Below are 18,515 nucleotides of genomic sequence, written 5' to 3' on the forward strand. Positions count from 1 at the left end.
CTCAGTAAATACATGTGTACATTAAATTGACATCAAATTGGAAATGGGATTTTGAAGTTCCAGTCTTAGTTCTCTCCTTGTGAAATTGACTTTGTCTTTTATACATAGTCTTAAGGCTTTTCTTTCTCTAAAAGTGTCCATAAACATCTGTTCCTGACTAACTCTGTGCAGGTAAACATACTACATAGAGCTACTCAGTACTGCTTCCCAGAATTTGTATGCAGCTGAACCTTTTCAAGGCCTTCAGCCCTCTAGTCACATCAGATTCATCCTTTGCTCTGAGTATTGGCAATCATGTGAATATGGTTTTGGCTAGCAGCCTAATAAATGAGTTGTAAAAGCTTAAGATAATGGATTTGCATCCATTTAGTACTTGGCTTCCTCTGCAGTAGCAGTGACAGTAGGTGAGGCACTGGCTAGTGGGTGTTAGGAAAGAAGTAAAACAAAAAATAATATTTAACTAACAGATTAGATATCACAGATATCACACTGTTGAGGTAAACAAAGGTTAGTAACATCAAGTATCTATAAAAAAGTAAGTTAGTAAGGATCTACACTGTATTTCAATCTATATGTGTTTTTTATTATATAGGAAACTGCACTGTGTAAAAATATAAGTACTTGCTACAAAATTATTCTACTGAATAATATTCCAATTCATTTGCTCTTCACTACATCCTTGAAACTCCGCATGCATACCTGCTTGAAATCAGCAACAAGTGTAGCTAGTAATGAAATAATTCAAATTTAGTTTTATTTTTTTCACGATGCACAAATAGAAAATCACTTCAGTGTGGCTGGTTTTATTCATCCACAGTAGTTGCTCGTCTGAAATGCTATTGAAGTTCAGTAATTGAAGCTCTGAAATACAGTATTTGACAGATGGCGTGGGTGGTTATGTCATTTCCATGATAAATCTACTTACCAATATAACCGTGAGGAATTTGTGTTCATTCCTTGACTACTGCAACATATAGATGGAAAAAGTGGCAAACAACATAAAAATGGGTTTGTGTCTTGGTTCTTCATTTTCTTCCTGTAATGATTTGAATTTTTAAACAAGTGCAAGAGGTTTCTTTTTACTTTATCTCAAAAGGAGTTGCTACAAATGCTAAAATATTCTTACCATAGCTTTGCTTTTCTTACATTTCCTTTGAAGCTTTTCCTATAGTGAATTATCTTTGTAGTGTTTTAGAGCATCAGTTATAAAGCATTGCTCTTTTTAGATGAAAATTGAATAGATCTTCCCTAAAATACTTCAACTGTTGAAAAATATTGGAGGCTGGAGAAGTGGACAGTCATGTTGCCCCAGGGCTTACTGTTGAAAATTTGAGATGATAAAATGATATAAATAAAAATGCACTGCATTATCCAGTTTTAATATTCTTTTTTATTCTCTTTGTGTTTTAATAGAAATCACTGATGCTGGTACTAGAGGAACCCAAGATACAATTAAAGGTGTGAAAAGAAAAAAGATTGTGACTGAAAACCATCTTAAAAAAATACCAAAATCGCCTTTGAGAAGTCCTGCTGAAACCAAGGTTAAGCAAAATGTAGACCCTTCACCAGTAAAAGCTCTTCCAGATGCCTCCGAACAGGCCACAACGCAGGATCACCTACCTGTGCAAAATGGAAATCAATGTACCAAACAAAACGGGAGAGTACGTAGTAGTGAGATAAGTGTTGAAACAACCAAATGCGAGACATCAGTGCAGACAAAGCTTTCACTGACACAGCAGTCTTTAGATCTGGGTAGACGGGCAGTGGAAAATACTGATGCAAACCAACTGAACTCACCAGAGAAGTCTCTCTCAAACTCCTCAAGTAAAACAAAGACTGACAGTAGTGAATGTATTAATTTTGTTGATTGCAGTATGTCATCGCCATGTACGCGTACTGCATTCGATGTCTTATTAAAAGCTATGGAGCCTGAACTGAACACCTTAGCACAAGAGTGCCCCCCTTACGGGATGCAGATAGAGAAACTGAGACCAAATAAAACTGTAAGCACCTCTTCTAGTCTCACATCCAATACGATGAACGTTCAAAATCAGTCTGCTTTATCACAGCATGAGTTTGCAGCTGGACCTCACTATTACCCATGTACATTAAACAATGTGCATGTAGCAGCAACAGCCAAGACTGGACAAGCACAAGGCCATTCAGTTTCTCATTCACAAGACCTTATTACTAAAACCAGTCAGCAAAATCACCAGGTTGTTTTGTGTCCAAGTTTCACTAGATCGCTGGTGCAACAACAGAGTCAAGAAAACCCTAAGCTCCAGCAGATATACAGCATAGCAGTAACATCATCTGTTGTTCAAACCTCATCTTCCACTGTAACTCAGGTTTTTTCTCAAAACCAGTTAGTAGCTAGTTCATCTTCACCTTTGTCAATTAGCACATCGAGTTCAACACACTTGTCTATAGGTCCCATGTATAATTCAGCCCAGATAGCATCAGTTGTAAACCATGGTGCAGAACAAATTTGTAACCTCTTGAAAGACCAGAAGCCTAAAAAGCTGGGGAAATATGTATGTGAGTATTGCAATCGGGCCTGTGCCAAGCCCAGTGTTCTCCAAAAGCACATCCGATCCCATACTGGAGAGCGACCGTATCCTTGTGTGACGTGTGGGTTTTCATTTAAAACCAAAAGCAATCTGTACAAGCACAAAAAGTCTCATGCGCATGCTATCAAGCTTGGACTTGTCCTACAACCAGATTCGGGTGGCCTCTTCATATCTCATGATTCAGACAAAGCACTTAGCATTCATTCAGATGTAGAAGAAAGCGGTGAAAGTGAAGATGAAGGCACTGCTGATGAAAGACAAGATGATCAAGAACTGGAACCTGCACAAATAGTGAAAGTCATTTCGAGTGCAGAAATGTTACGGAGAGGAAGCCCTGTTCCATTAAGCAACCCAGATTGTATACCTGGTGACTCTTCATTACATGATACAGAACCTCAAGTAAGGGCAGCTTTACCAAAAGTAGTAGTTCATCCTGTAAACGTTTCTCCATTAAGGGCTGATAGCCCCAAAGTAACAGAACCAGCACCCGAGCTTTCTGCAGCACAGAAAAAAGGAGATGTTAAAGTGACAACCCTTCAGTCTGATTTAACGCATACAGCTTCTTTGAAGGAGAATGACATAAAACAACATAAGAAAGTAGAAACAGGCCTCTTAGAGGAGCAGCTAGGATCCGCAGTAGGAGCAGTGCATGCTCAGCTCCAGAGACAACAGGCAACCGACGGTTCCCAGGATCAGCAAGGAAAATGCCTCTTGAGCCCTAGAAGTTTAGGTAGTACTGATTCTGGTTATTTCTCTCGTTCTGAAAGTGCTGATCAAACAATGAGCCCACCAGCTCCTTTAGTAAGAGGATTGTTGACCTCTGAGAAAGATCCAAATAAAAACTTGCCCTCTGTGCCACGAGCAAGTGGTGTGGTTGCATCAGTGGTACAAACTGTTTGTGCTGAAAAGAATCTGATTCTGTCTGGCCCAATGCGACCTCCCTTGGCGACGAAAACCCTTGAGGAGCGTATCTCAAAGTTGATTTCTGATAATGAAGCTGTTGTAGACGACAAACAGTTAGACAGTGTGAAACCAAGAAGAACATCTCTTTCAAGAAGAGGAAGCATAGATTCTCCAAAATCCTACATATTTAAGGATTCTTTCCAGTTTGATTTAAAGCCTATGGGAAGAAGAACTAGCTCAAGCTCCGATATACCAAAGTCTCCTTTCACACCCACTGAGAAATCAAAGCAAGTTTTTCTTCTTTCTGTACCATCCCTTGACTGTTTACCTATAACACGAAGTAATTCCATGCCTACTACCAGTTACTCTGCAGTACCTCCAAATGTAATACCTCCCTCTCATCCCCTTCGAGGAAGCCAGTCATTTGATGATAAAATTGGCTCTTTATACGATGATGTTTTTGTATCGGGACCTGCTGCTCCACTGAACCAAGGTGGGCACCCTCGGACCCTTGTTAGACAGGCAGCAATAGAAGATTCTTCTACTGGTGAAAGCCAAATTCTTGGGCCAGTGCGATCTGTAGAAGAAAATTATCTGGGTTGTAATATATCGAATGAATCTTTACTGCAAAGGAGCAAGTCCTTGGCACAGGGATCAAATTTAGAGAAAACAAAGAAGTCCCCTCAGGTGCGAGGAACAATGTTTGAGTGTGAAACCTGCAGAAACAGATATAGAAAACTGGAAAATTTTGAAAACCACAAGAAATTTTATTGTTCAGAGTTGCATGGACCTAAAACTAAAGCAGCAATCCGAGAGCCTGAGCATAAAACAGTTCCAAACAGTACACAGCCTCAAATTCTACACTACAGAGTCACTACTTCAACTGGTGTCTGGGAGCAAACACCGCAGATAAGGAAAAGAAGAAAAATTAAAAGTGTTGGCGATGATGATGACCCACAGCAAAATGATACGAGCATATCATCAAAGAACACGGAAGGACAAAGCAAGTCAGCAAATCCTTCCAGTCTGTCAAAACACAGTGCGACAACAGTGGTAGGATCACAACAGCCTAGCACCCTTCTACTTCAAAGTTCCCAAATTCAGCTTGTGGCTGGAGGCACAGATCATACTACCACGCCAAAGATGTCTCCACTTATTGAAAAGCAGGCAAGTTCAGCTGTGCAAGAAAAGGTGGAGCTGAAAAGACAAGGCACTGGCATTTCAGTAATACAGCACACAAATTCACTGAGCAGAAATAGCTCTTTTGAGAAATCTGAGTCCTTTGGAAGGGTATCACCAGTTTCTTCTCAAGAGCCTAACAAGGTTGCAAAGCACCACTCTTTGAATACAGTTGTAATCCAAGAGGATAGACACTCTCATCTGAGTAGTCCCCAGCATCATCAAACCTTGCTGTCAGAAGCACCCAGAGGGGAAGTTCAGGGAAGCCAGATAGTTTCTAATGAGAGAAGCACACCACTTCAGCCATCAAGACTTGTTCGCCAGCATAACATCCAGGTTCCTGAAATACTGGTCACAGAAGAACCAGACAGGGACCAAGAAAACCAATGCAGTGATCAGGAAAAAGCAGAAAGGTTTAATTGGCCACAGCGCAGTGAAACACTGTCAAAATTGCCAACAGAAAAGCTTCCACCAAAGAAGAAAAGAATTCGCTTGGCTGAAATGGAGCATTCATCTGCTGAATCAAGCATTGACTCCACGCTTTCCAGAAGCCTAAGTCGGGAGAGTAGCTTGTCTCATGCCTCCAGTTTCTCAGCTTCGCTTGATAAAGATGACACTTGGAAGCCTGAGAACCCTTCCAGAGCAGAGCCTGTTAGTAAGTCATCAGAATTCCTCATGATTCCCGCTGGCTCGCACGCACTGGCTGTGCCTGGCTCCCATCACCGGGAAATGAGACGTGCTGCCTCAGAGCAGATCAGTTGCACGCAGCCATCAATGGAGGTTGTGGACTACAGAAGTAAATCTTTTGACTGTGGAAGCATGTCTCCGTTGAAACCTGCCCTGCTTGTAGAGGTAGCTGCTCCAAAAGTGTCGTCGGCAAATGGAGTTACAGGACATGTACCTCTGCTAGAAAGGAGAAGGGGACCATTTGTAAGACAAATATCTTTAAATATTGCTCCAGAAAATCATCAGCCTCAAGTTAAATCAACTTCTTCGTTTCAGACAGCTCATTGTACAGATGTGCCCACTGTGCCATTGCACAGGCTACAGACCTCTAACAAATCTTCGGTCGAGTTGCCTCCAATTACTCAGCATTCACAGACTCACTTCAGGCCTCACTTGTCGAATTGTAATCCTGTCAGCCTGTCTTCAGTTCAGCAGCCTCTAGATAATAATCAAGGACAGCCATCCTCGACTCATCAGCCTACCCAGACATCTACTAAAACATCAGCCCAAGGGGAACAAGTGAGCACATATGTGCTTTCTTGTCATCCTAATGAAAAAAAGGATTGTTTCGCTCCAAAGTATCAACTTCAAGTTAAAACATTACATATCGGTCAGCCATACTGTTCTAAATTGCTAAAAAATACTTTATCAACTCAGACTGTTCCAAGCCAAGCTGGAGCGGACCAGAATACATCCTCCTTTGAACTACAGACTAAACTGTCTGACATGTCTAATCCATACTCTGTGCCTCCTCTAAAGCAAATTGTCCCTAATAACTGCAGCAGTCAAATACATCAGATTCCTCCTTTTGTGGTTCCTGTCCGTATTCACAGCAGTATGCCATCCTATGGCTTTGCAACTGTTACACCCCTCCCTCACATTTTAGTGACCCAGGATCAGGTAAATCAATCGGTGTGCAAAGCAAATGTTGTGACAGTGCCAATGCTTGAGGGCAAAGCTCAGCTGCCAAAATCTCACAAAGATCATCAAAGGATTTCGCCAAATTCATTTGAATGTGAAAATTCACAACCAGAAAGTGGAACCAGAAATTCACCTTTGTCAAGCTCTTTGAATATTATTCAGAAAGTGCCAGTTAGTGGACTCTTCCCTCAACCAGAAGCTACAGCTTCAAGTAAACGGATGCTTTCCCCAGCCAACAGTTTAGATATTGCCATGGAAAAACAGCAAAAACGTGTTAAAGATGAGAGTGGAGCTGCCTGCATGACTGATGCTAGACCATTGCATTCATTGAATGTTAGATCTAATGATCCTACTAGTAAGCATAAGAAGCCAGTTTTGGTGAGACAGGTTTGCACCACAGAGCCTCTTGAAAATCACCCTTTAGATCCTGATGGTATTGCACAGCCTGAAAAAAGCAGCAAAGGTACTCCTTCAGACCTGCTGTTGCCTAACCGTCATTCATCTGACACTGGGGTTTCGGAGACCCTAAAAGAGTCACCAGAATCTGAAGACCGTAAGTCTTCAGCATCGCCAGTGTTTGTAGCTAGAAAACCATTGGAATTGTCTCCAGTGAATAATCAGAGTTCTCTTCTCAAGGCTGTAAGCAGCAGTCAAGAAAGAAGATCCCCAGTTAACAGTAATGAGAGCAAGCACATCAGTAGCCAGGGCCAAACAAAGCCTGTAACTGCATTGACTGCGATGAATACAGGAGAAATGCAGAGGCTGTCATTTCCGAGCCTCAAGACCACAACAAATTTTACCTGGTGTTATCTCCTGAAGAGAAAGCCACTGCATGTGCTGCAAAATGATCAGAAAATCTCAGCCTATTCTACATGGACCGTTAGTCCCAACAATCCAAATCCGCTTGGTTTGTCAACAAAAGTAGCACTCTCCCTCCTCAGTTCGAAACAAAAAGTTGAAAAACCCCTGTACACTCAAGCAAGATCTACTCATCCCAGATCTGATGTGTTGGTCTATTCAAGCAAGTGGAAGAACAGCTTAACCAAGGTACTTAAAATATGTTTGATGTATACTGATTATTTACAGAGGATTTGCTTTGGAAATCATGCGTGTTCATATTTTAGAGAATATAATAACCCTGACATGTATGGCATATATGCTTATTTATTTTAGTTATGCTGGATCAAACTGCTAAAAAGATCTTCAGTAATTCCATTAAGAAACCTGTTCATAAGGAATTATCACTTTTCATGGAATTTAGTTCCTGGATTTAAATCTCATGGCAGGAATGTGTTTGGCTATTTTTTAAATGCAAAGGTTAGAACAAAAATAGTCCTCATAAAAGTATTTTTTTAAGACTTTTAACTTAAAACAGGTTAATTTAAGATCATAATTACGTATTTTGCCTTTAAAATCAGCTGTTATTTTCTGTTATAAAAGAGTGCTTAGCATGAACAAGTGTCCATGGAAACACTGTGAAAGTATTTTTCATCATCGCTGATCATTTAACAGTGAGAGGAGCAGTGTAGCATTTCCCTTTCTCCCACCTAGGTCACCATTAGCGGTGCGAAATAGTGACAAAAATAGCGACAATTAAAACAAAATTATGGCTGCTATAAAAACACTAACAACTTCTTGGATCGATACGGTTCCAAAGATAATGTTAAATCTTGTGCAGTGGAACATGGTGATGTTTGTGACCCACATAAAACACTACTTCATTCCAGAGTCAGATGTAGCAGAGCAAAGTAGTCACTTGTTATTTCCTTGGCTGTCCTGTGGCTACACGTATGTGATCAGGATTTCACTCACTGGACAGTCTTTTTATGGACAGGACCAAAGCTGTGCTGGTTTGCACTGGACTTGGTTTTCCTTAGTAATTGGATTGCCTCTGTGAACAGGTAAAGGTGGCCGTGTCTATTTAATGGTCCCAGCACTAGTTTTCATCTTAGTGAAGTTGTAAAGCTTTCTGAAGAGAGCCTCAGTGTACAGCATGGTTTCGCGCTCTTCTTTTTTCTTTGCTGTGTATGCCGTGTGTGTGTTGCTGACCTTCTTTGGAGATGGCAAAAACAGGGATCTCCCTTTCTCCCAAGTCCTTCAGGACATAGAAATCTTTTTTTTGAGGGATGAGAGCAATTGTAACTTGTCCTAATCCTGCAGTCTTCCATCAGCAAAAATTTCCGAGCATCGGGCTGGGAATCACTATAGAGGAAATGTGCCATAGCCTTGGGAAAAGACACATATTTCTGTGAATGTTGAGTGACAGAGTCTGTTGTTGTTGGAGGCCACCCTGGGACGTTTCTGTGTTTGCTAAAAGTTCTGCTAAGTTACAAAGTTCTTAGTGGGAAAAAGAGCAGTAGGATGAGAAATCCTATGTAAGAGGAAAAAAAGAGTTTCAGAATTACAGGAGAAATCAAGAAGATATGCTGAGACGCCTCATGCCAAGGAGCATTAGAGTTAAAGCTGGTCCTTCTGAAAATGGTGGGAGACTTACCTAATACTTGTATTGGAGGTTAAAGCTTTATCTGTAATGTTTTGTGTAGAAAGTACATACAGGCTGGAGTGTGTATATGTTACTGAGTTGAGTTGTTTCATATTAGGATGACACCTTTGTTCAAACTCGTATTACTTTTTTCAGCCTGCTCCCTCATACGCTTCATGAAATGTTGTACTTGGTGCTGAATTTTTAAAAAAAAAAAATTGAAGATTTAACTTTTTTCATTTTACATTGTTGAGTGATTCTTTCTAAAGCAGGTTTCACATCAGTTGTGTCATTGAGTCATTTTTGTTTTATTTTTAAAGTATATCAGAAGAAATTCTCTGATAGCAAAGCTACTGCGTGCCTCTTGAAGAACCAATTTTGTCTACAAACAAATTCCCTTTAGAATCTAAATAATGCATAATAATATTTTGAAAAATATTTTGACAGCACCCTTTTAAACAGTCTAGGAGTACTTGAATGCTGTAATAGGCAGCTGTCAGGTACATTTACATTACTTCTGCTACAAAAGAACCACAGTTACTAATCTTTCTTCAGTCTTTCTTGCTGACATTTTGAATGAAGCGTATAAGCATTGTGAAAATGAAGAGTTCTTAAGCTCGGCTTGCAGCTGATTTACAGGTTTTACTCAGAGCCATTATGAAGGAAGAAAGTGTAGCAAGAAAGTACCAATTAAAGTTTAATTGGCATCTCAGATTGTACAAGCAAGGTTTAAGATGGCAGAAATTAAAAATGTCAAAGACCTGCTAGGTACTATGACCTAACACCTCCAGAGTTTGTCTGCTTTGGCTTTTAAGGATTCAGGCAGAGGAATTTCAGCTGTTTTCCAGGATGATGATGATGTTACAATATACCTTTGTATTACCAGTCTCCAGTTAGACATGGTAATGGAATAGCTGATGCCAACTTCGAAACTTTCTCACAGAAGCTGTACTTAAAGAAAGCAAAACCTAAAATTCCTTGTTTAGGTCATGCCCAGTAATTCTCCTACTGTTTTTTCTGGTTGAGACTGAGGATGGAGAACATTGGAGGTTCTTTTGGAAATTGATATTTCAGTTTGTTACTTAAAAAAAACCAACAAAACAAATGAACAGATAAACAAATAATTCTCAAAAAAAAAAAAAGTTCTTGATTTCCTGCTCAGAAGTTTGGTGGGGTGCTTATTTCCTTTGGGAACCAGAGTTTAGATTGCAAGACTCTGAGGCTTGTGTTTGCTTAAGTGGTTTGCACATTTTAACCCTGACCTGATGGAGAGTTTTAAGTGCTGCTATAATCCAATTTATAAATAACAATAAAAATGCAGCGCTATTATGCCTCACCTCCTCTGTCACAGTCATAGTCCTTTCCAGAGTGGTTTGGCGTATTCTGCTCGTGGGGCTTTAACCGCTGAACCATTCTCACAAAGAGAAAGTGCCTTGCTGAACCCTTCCTGGGTTTGCCCCCAAATCCAACTCATGTTTACAGAGATCTCATGCTGCTGTGTAACCGCTACTAATCGCTGTCACTAGAAAGGCAATTCTTTCAACAATAGATGCCATGGGAAATGAAGAGACATGTGAACAAAATGCAAACAATAAGGAACCCCAGGACTTTGTTTGCTCTTCACAATTCACTGCTTAGAGGCAATAGGTGAAGTTGCCACGTTCCAGTGAGTCAGAGAACAAACCACAAAATGTTGTTGTGAAAGAAGCTCCTGGAATTAATACAACATATTAAAATGTAACAGGAGGTTCACCTGTATGGAAAAAACTTATTTTATCTCCTTGCTCTTTTTATTTTATAGTTGCATTTTGGGTTTTTTTATTTTTCACCAGTTTTCCTCACCTGAAATCATTGGTGTTGTACTCAACCCCTAGCACTGATCTTGGCATCCTGCTCTGAAGTGAATCAGTAATGTGTGCAGTATTGCAGGGTGAAGATTTTCAGGCAAGAATAAGACTGAAGAATGGAAATTTTCTGCTAAATGGAAAGCTTTCCTTTCTTGGATAATGTGCCACAACAGTTGAGCTCACCACTGGAAAGTTGTTAAATGCATAAGATTTTTATGTGTAAACTAGTAAAACTAGTAAAAGCTTAAAGATATTAAAAACATTTTCCTCAAGTGGCTATGTGCTAGGGGGAAAAATGTTTAATGAATATTATAATCTGAAATTTATAACTTTGATGATTCTGGCTGTGAGCATGTTTTTTTTTCCAAGGATGTTGTAAAGTACCCAGACATATCTGTTGAACTCTGGTCTCTGGGCAGCCCTAAGAGCAGGGTTTTTTCCAGTTTTATACTAGTAATTGAAGACAGTGGTGTTAAATTGGAGCTAAACGAGTAAAGCAGAAATGAATCATGGCCCTTGTCTTTATGGGAGAAGAGAGAGAAGACTGTTAGAAACAGAAGGCATAAGTAATCATGGAGAGGAACATTTTACAGTGCTGCTGTTTTTCCACTCTTTCCACCAGTACACGTAGGGTTAGGGGGGATTTTAGGTGAGGTACATAAGAGAATTTCCACACAAGAAACACATGCTCGTTAGAGACTGGTTGCTCTTCAAAATTTACACTGAACCAAAGTCCTCTTCAGTATCAATTTGGAATTTTTAATAAAAACTAAAAAGGCCACTTTTTTCATTCTCAGCGAGCTCTGCTGTACATTTCTGTGACAGAAACTCAGTGTTTTTATTAGAGCATCTCTGTGATAGCAGCATTTTACATGTTTAAGACACTGGAACAACTGCTAAAGTAGCATATAACCAGTAAATTGAAGTACACCAGTGGGAGGCAGACAGTAATTTGAACACCTATGTTAGACTATCTTACCTCTGAACCTAAACATTTGTGTTAAAAAGTGGGGAGGGAGGGTGTAGAACCCAAAAGTATTTAGTCTTGTGCTAGTTTTTGCACTCTAGGTGCTTTTGTGAATATAGAGTATATTGTAATGCTATTACAACATGGGCCAAATACTTCTGTGATCTTTCTTTTTTGTCTTCTCATTTTTGAGAATGAAATTTGGAAGGAATACTTAATATTTAGGATTGAAAGATCAGGCACTTAAGGATTGCATTGTTTCAGCTGTTGGAAATATTTATGTGATATTTGGCTTATTGCATATATTCTGTATTTTCCACCACTCCAGTACTCTTTTCCTTGCTAAATTCTAAATGTCACCTTGTGACACTTCGTTTGTAGTGGAAACAAAAGCCATTTGTGTGTCAGGTAGTGCAGCAGGGACTACAACATGGCTGAGTTACAATTACTGAAGTAGGCTTCACTTCTGATATTTCTCATCCAGAACATCATCTCCTTTCACCTTGTGTGAATACTGTTAAAACATGCAGGGTGAAATTTCTTCCTTCCTACGCACAGGCAGAGCTGTCACGTATGCTTTGGTAGAACTGCTCAGATGTTTGAAAATCCAGCCCAAATCAATCAGAGGGCTGCATGAAAGCATACAGATCGGAGTGGTACTCGTGTCAGATACAGATTCCTAGGGCTTTGAATCAAATAGGACAGTGCTTTTGCTCTGATCTTTGTTAATTGCTCATCAGCTGCATTCCTCATCAGGTGGGAAGTAAAGACCGTGACTGAGACTGCATGGGGGACTATGGGCAAGGACCGGGTGCCAGAATGAAGTCACCCTTCAATATATGTAACGTGTAATTCATCAGTTATTTTAAGTCAGCCAATGAAGTCATTCCTCTTGCCAAGAATTTGCAAGCTTACAGCATTAAATTTTATAATGAGTAGAAAACATAAGGCCAGACTTTTTTTCTCTCATCATTTTATTCACTTATCAATATGACCAAATGTGGTAAGTGTGCCAGCTACGTGGGTAGGACAGTTTATAAATACAGCCTTAATAATTACTGGCTAATTGGATCATTCCTTCATTGTTGCCTATTTTATAAATATCCTAGACTTGGAGGGAGTAGATTTTAATGGGCAAATGTGGGGAGAACTCATCTTCCTTTACAAAAATAGCTCCTTAATTAATAATCAGGGCAAATGGAGAAAGGTATTTTTGTTTTACTAGACAATTGGTACACTTTTTCTTGCAATTTGATCTGGCAGTGGGAATTAAGTGTGGAGTCCTGCTTTGGAAGGGTTTTGTTAACCTTACTGAATTGGGAACAGTCAAGTCCCCCACTGGAACAAGTATATTTTTTGAAAAATATTAGAAATCAGAGATGTTGCCTATTAGTATCTCCCTTTGGTAACCCCCTCCTTCCCACCCTTCACTTTTGCTGGGCTGCTGGAAAGCAGCTGCTGCCAGTCATGAGGCACTATTGGTTCGTGGGTCGGTGATTAAGGCTGGAGACCTGCAGCCATGGGATAGAGAGCAGTCAGGGAAGCCCTTCCTTCTCGCCCCTGCTGTGCTAGACCTCAGGCAGATGGAGTTGGGGATGTGCTACTGAAGCATTGCAGGACTTGAGCTACAGGGAAAAAGCACTGCTAACTGATTGTTAAAGTTAACAAAACTTTAGTTAACTAAAGGTTCTCCATATTTGTCAACTTGTGGGGGGCAATGAGTCATGCAGCTGTGGAGCCCCGTCTGTGTGGTCCAGTGGCTGTGTCAAGGGTAGAGGAGCAAAGCTGTAGCCATTCAGGAAGCAGTTGGGTTTGACTGTAAGCATCTTTGCTTTGTAGGAAGCTCTGTGAGCTAAAAAACCATCATCTTCACCTTCCCTGAAGAAGGAAGAAGCATCTCCTACTGTAGATTCAAAGTATTCCAGGTTTCCTATAGTGCCATAATCTCCATCTTGATTTACCAGTACATAAATAGTCAATGCATAGTAGAGAAAAGTTCAGCAAAAAATAGTTTTTGTTTCACGTTTCTTAGCATTGTAGCAAAATCAGTTACTGTAACTGTGGCTTTTCTGATGCTTTCATTCATCATAACATACAGGTTTGAATGGTATATGAAAGATACTAATTTTAATGATACACATATCTCATTTTCTTTCAGCGAGCATTAAATAGAAAAAAATTGACGGCAACTGAATTCAGCAATAAAGAAAGCTCTGAATCAAGCACTGAGCATGATAAAGAAAATTCCTTTATCAAAACTGAACCAAGAAGAGTTAAAATATTTGATGGAGGGCAAGTATTGTGTTTTGTGTATTGGATATTGTTGGGAAGATTTCTTTTTCCTTGATGCTAGACTTCGCAGAGATGTTGCTTCCTGTTTGATTTATTTTAAACAACAGTTCCCATTCTGCAGTCTGTGGATGTTGGTTTATGTTTCCAAGAAAAATGGAAAGTCATCAGAACCATGGAGCCATGAGAGTTATGCAGGGGGGTAATGAAATAAAGAGCAGTAGGCAGTGCAATTCATTCTTTCCAAAGGGCGAACATTAATCAGCAGTAAAGGCAGCTAGATACAGCCATAGATGTAAATTCTTTTCCTATATTTCTCTTACGTGATAAATGATACCTATCCTGCAGTAAGCTTGTATAACTGTATCCAGGGAGGATATATTCCAGAGTCTAAGCAACAGACTGTGGTATAGTCCCTGTCTGGCAGTTTGCTGTGGTATATGCAGGCTGGAGAAGTCCTGATTTGAAAAGTGCCATGGAAATATTTACTGAGAGCCCTCATCCATTCACTGTAATACTTTAAATCAGTTGCCTGATATGAATAACAGTTGCTCTAGCCACAGTGTTGTGCCATGTACAACATCTTATAAAACAGACTTTTTCAGTGGAAAAGTGCCAGTGACAATTCTAAAGTTTGAGCACAAATGGTACATATTTTATTATTCTAATAACTGGTGACCGGCTCTTGAGTTTTCCATTTATTATTTCCTGGTCTGAGTCCAGTCTAGGCCAGCAGTTAAGCCATTACCAGCTGCCCAGGTAAAATGTTGCTATGTGTTTCTGCTCAGATCCAAACATTGCAGGGACCAGGTCACAAAAGCTAAGCACACCTTTGGCATCTTTGAGCAGAGATACGAAGGGTGTAGTTGAATGAATTACTTCTTCCATCTAGCGACCAGTCCCCATAGACTGAGTCCAGAGCATGTTGATGGGGAATTTTTATACTTTCCCATTGTCATAACTAATGGTGTTCCATTTTTGCATCCAACACAGAGCCTCAAAGATGCTCTTTTAAAGCTTCTTTATGGTACCCAAACCCACTTCCAAGAACTGACACTTTGAAAAAGTATGTTCCTGCATTGCAAAGAGGAAATTCGAAATCCATGATTATCTAGTGAAAAATCTAGACATGATTTTAACAAATAAATGTGGAAGTTGAGCAGAAGAAGAGCAGGATTGTTTTTGGCAGTCATTCATTTTCATATAGGATATGATTTTGAAAATTCTGGTAGATTGTGGTTTCTAACTAGAATCAGTTTTGTATTACAAGTAATTGCCTTACTGTTCTGGTACTGATACTAGGTACAAGTCAAATGAAGACTATGTGTATGTTCGGGGAAGAGGAAGAGGGAAGTATATCTGTGAAGAATGTGGAATACGTTGCAAGAAACCCAGCATGCTGAAGAAGCACATTCGCACACATACAGATGTCCGTCCTTACCATTGTAATTACTGCAACTTTTCTTTCAAAACTAAAGGTAAGAGTACTTTTGGTCTACATTTTTCCCAGTTTTCTCTTTACTTTAAAGTATAGTTCTTTTCTTCTCATATTTGGATGCTCATAAGCCAAAGAAGTTGCCTCTCTGTGGAGTTTTATTGTCTAATGCTTCAAATATTTGTAGCTTCTGATTTCCTTCTTTTCCTTTGTCTTCTATACGTTCATTCAGATAAGTATATCTTTATATGAATGAACTGTGAGGCATGCCATGATGGGTGAGAAATTGGAGTGGGAGATTGAAATCCTATGGGAGTATGATGAAAGCCAAGTGAAAATAAGTGAGCTGGTTACCTGTTCATCCTAGGTTGAGGTGGAAACACAGAATTTTAAGTCCCTAGCAGTGATCTTCTGTAGGTATGACATGAACATATACTTACTCCAATTAGCACTCAACTAATTGCTCTGGGAAAGAAATTGGCCTTCGTAAAATTACGATAGTACAATTTTTTTATACCCTTGAAAGGACAAGGTTCCTTTTCTACTTAACCTTCTAAGACCCAAAAATGGACCTCTACTTTTTAAAACCTCTTTGCATCAGATACTTAAATGCATCCTAATTTAAGCAGGCAGTTTATTAAACAGTGGTAGATCCAGGACTCATTTTAAGTGAAACAGACAGGAGATGTTTACAGCCAAAATACTTAGAGCAAAAAAATTCTAGGCAGTAAAATTTTTGTTGGCTTTGAATATCATTTAGCAATAATCCCCCTCAGCTGTAATCTCAGAAACATTTGTGTTTTTAGTGAGTTCGAGACTACTCAGCATTTAGGTGGAAAAGTTCCAAGAAATAACCGAATGCTGCAGAAAGTGGACGAGTAGTCTTTAGATGTGTCAAAACTGATCACTGTGTCCTGGTACACCATATCATCTTGTTGCCTTTAAGATGAAATGCCAGACTCTAAACCAAATAAATTCTGATTATGGTTTTTGCAGAGTAGGTGTGCTGGCCAAATTCAAGGAAATAATATCTACCCATTATGAAATTCTTCCTGGTTTCAGTTGTAGCAGATACTTGTATATGCTTCCTCTTCTGCAGTTGCTGTGCCCGGCTGTTGTTACTACAGCTGGCGGAGTCAATCATGCGGTTGGGTGCTTGGTGTTTGGTAAACCACCTTTCATGAAAGGACAGGGTAGCCAGTAAGTAGATATGCAGTAGATAAAGCTGGGAAATTTGCTATTTGTGAGTCAATATAGCCATATAGCGCTAGAACAATTGTTTCAAAATTTGGGGTGAATTCCTAGCTTCATTTCAAAGTAGTAATAGCCCACTCCGTAAGAATTTCAGCCACAGTAGTTTCTCCCATTGACCTCAAAGAAACAGTTTTTGAGAGACAATAGGAAGTTTAAGTATAAAGTGAGCAGTTACTTGTAATAATATACATTTCACAGACATGATAATTTATAGATCTCTGATATATACCCTTCTCTTTTTCTTGATGTTATTTGCTATATTTTCTTTTTGAAGGAAGGGGGGATGGCAGCCTGTAGGGCCTCTCTGCAGCTATGCATTTACTTTTAAGAGTCAGATCAAATATGTTCATGCCCTGATTTTGAATAAAATTAACCTGTTTGTTTAGGTTGGCAGTGAAAATTATTACACTAAAAATAGAATCCATCAAATACTAACAGAGCTGCAAGACACAAACTTTAGTTTCATACAGTAAATTTCTGTCAACGTGATCTCAAAGACTGAATTTGGCTTCTTTATACTTTGCTGTAAACAAATGAGGGATCTTTTACACCAGTGCAAAATATATCATCATCTAGGATTTCCATTCTGTACTATTTTACTTCAGGAAAGAGCTTCATGAAATGTAGCCAGAGAGGTAGTAGCATTCAGGATGGCAAATCTGCTGCAGCCCCTGACAGCTTGCTTTCAGACGCAAGGTCGTATCATGTGTTAAATCAAGTTTTACAGGTGGTTATAAATGTAGCTGAATAAGATAAGGACACGTGGAGTGTATATTTGTATGCCTTTGTTTTGTCACAGAACAGGCTTTTTTTTCCTTTTTTTTTTTCCCTTAAGGAAATTTAACAAAACATATGAAGTCAAAGGCACATAGCAAGAAATGCATGGATTTGGGAGTCTCAGTAGGCTTGATAGATGACCAGGAAGGAGAAGAAGAGTTTGGTAAGAATTTAAAATTTTCTTTCTTTACTTAATTTTTTTATTTTTTTTGCCATGCCAGTTTCTTACTCTTTCTTTTCTAAAGCTTTTAAAATCTCGTACTGGGGAAAGATACGGAGATAAAAATCTTACAAGCTAGTCCAAGGGAACAAGAAATACTGGAAAAACTTTCACCTAAAGAAATGACAAGCATATGCTAAAGATAAATTGCTGCTGAATTTTTCACAAAGTGTCATGCAGTTTAACTTTAACAGTTTCACAGATAAATATGACAAGGCTGCAAATACCACAAAAACAGCTGTTTGCTTAGAAAAAAAATTTAGTCAAATGTAGCATTTCTAACATGCAACCCGAATCACAAATATGTTGCTGAGTGCTTTACAAGGAGGCTAATCATGTTCCAGTGTAGAGTTCTGTCCTCCTTCTCAAATACTTTGGTATAAATCAGCAGATAAAGATCATTTAGAAATTATGAACATTTTTCATCTTGACTTGTTCAGCTTCTCCATTAGTGGTGAGAGTGTTATCAAAAAGAATGTATTTGCTAATAATTGGAATTCTGCACTTCCTGCATACAAGAATGGGTCTTCTGAGGAGGAGATGAAATCAAGGACAGCCAAAGACGGACAAACTAGGTTCACAAGAATTTTGCTCAGCCTGATAAGGAAGATGTAGCTGCACCAGATGCAGTGAGATGTAGAACAGGTTGTGTATTAGGACTTTGTTTCAGATCTCAGCATGTCTCAGTGTAGTGGTGGCATTTTCTCCTTCCTCCCATTTCTCAGCAAGGAGATGAATCCTGTTGCCTTGCCTTGTTGTATTTTTCTTCTTTCAGTTGAATGGTTTATTAGCTTGCAGATGCAGTTTTGAGAAAAGGAAGCAGTGGGGATCTTTATTTAAACAGTAAAGGGCAAGAAAGATGAATGTACTTGCTCCCATATGACAACCGCAAGCGGAATAAGCGAATCAGCTTGAATCTAATTCTAAATAATGCTGGGAATATGA

At 39.3% G+C, this 18,515-nt stretch overlaps 1 protein-coding gene across 6 annotated transcripts in view; it reads left to right on the plus strand.

Annotated features, from left to right (window-relative positions):
- The window catches only part of HIVEP1 (HIVEP zinc finger 1), a 118,506-nt gene that overhangs the window by 87,060 nt on the left and 12,931 nt on the right, over positions 1 to 18,515 (plus strand). For 5 of the 6 annotated variants that reach the window (XM_054058179.1, XM_054058177.1, XM_054058178.1 and 2 more), the window contains 4 exons: positions 1,414 to 7,346; positions 13,754 to 13,887; positions 15,187 to 15,362; positions 17,409 to 17,513. In XM_054058179.1, the coding sequence (XP_053914154.1) occupies positions 1,414 to 7,346; positions 13,754 to 13,887; positions 15,187 to 15,362; positions 17,409 to 17,513 (6,348 nt within the window). The remainder of the gene's footprint in view (positions 1 to 1,413; positions 7,347 to 13,753; positions 13,888 to 15,186; positions 15,363 to 17,408; positions 17,514 to 18,515) is intronic. The other variant, XM_054058182.1, reaches the window with a different exon arrangement.

The sequence above is a fragment of the Cuculus canorus genome, chromosome 2 (assembly GCF_017976375.1).
Source record: "Cuculus canorus isolate bCucCan1 chromosome 2, bCucCan1.pri, whole genome shotgun sequence".
Lineage (NCBI taxonomy): Eukaryota > Metazoa > Chordata > Aves > Cuculiformes > Cuculidae > Cuculus > Cuculus canorus.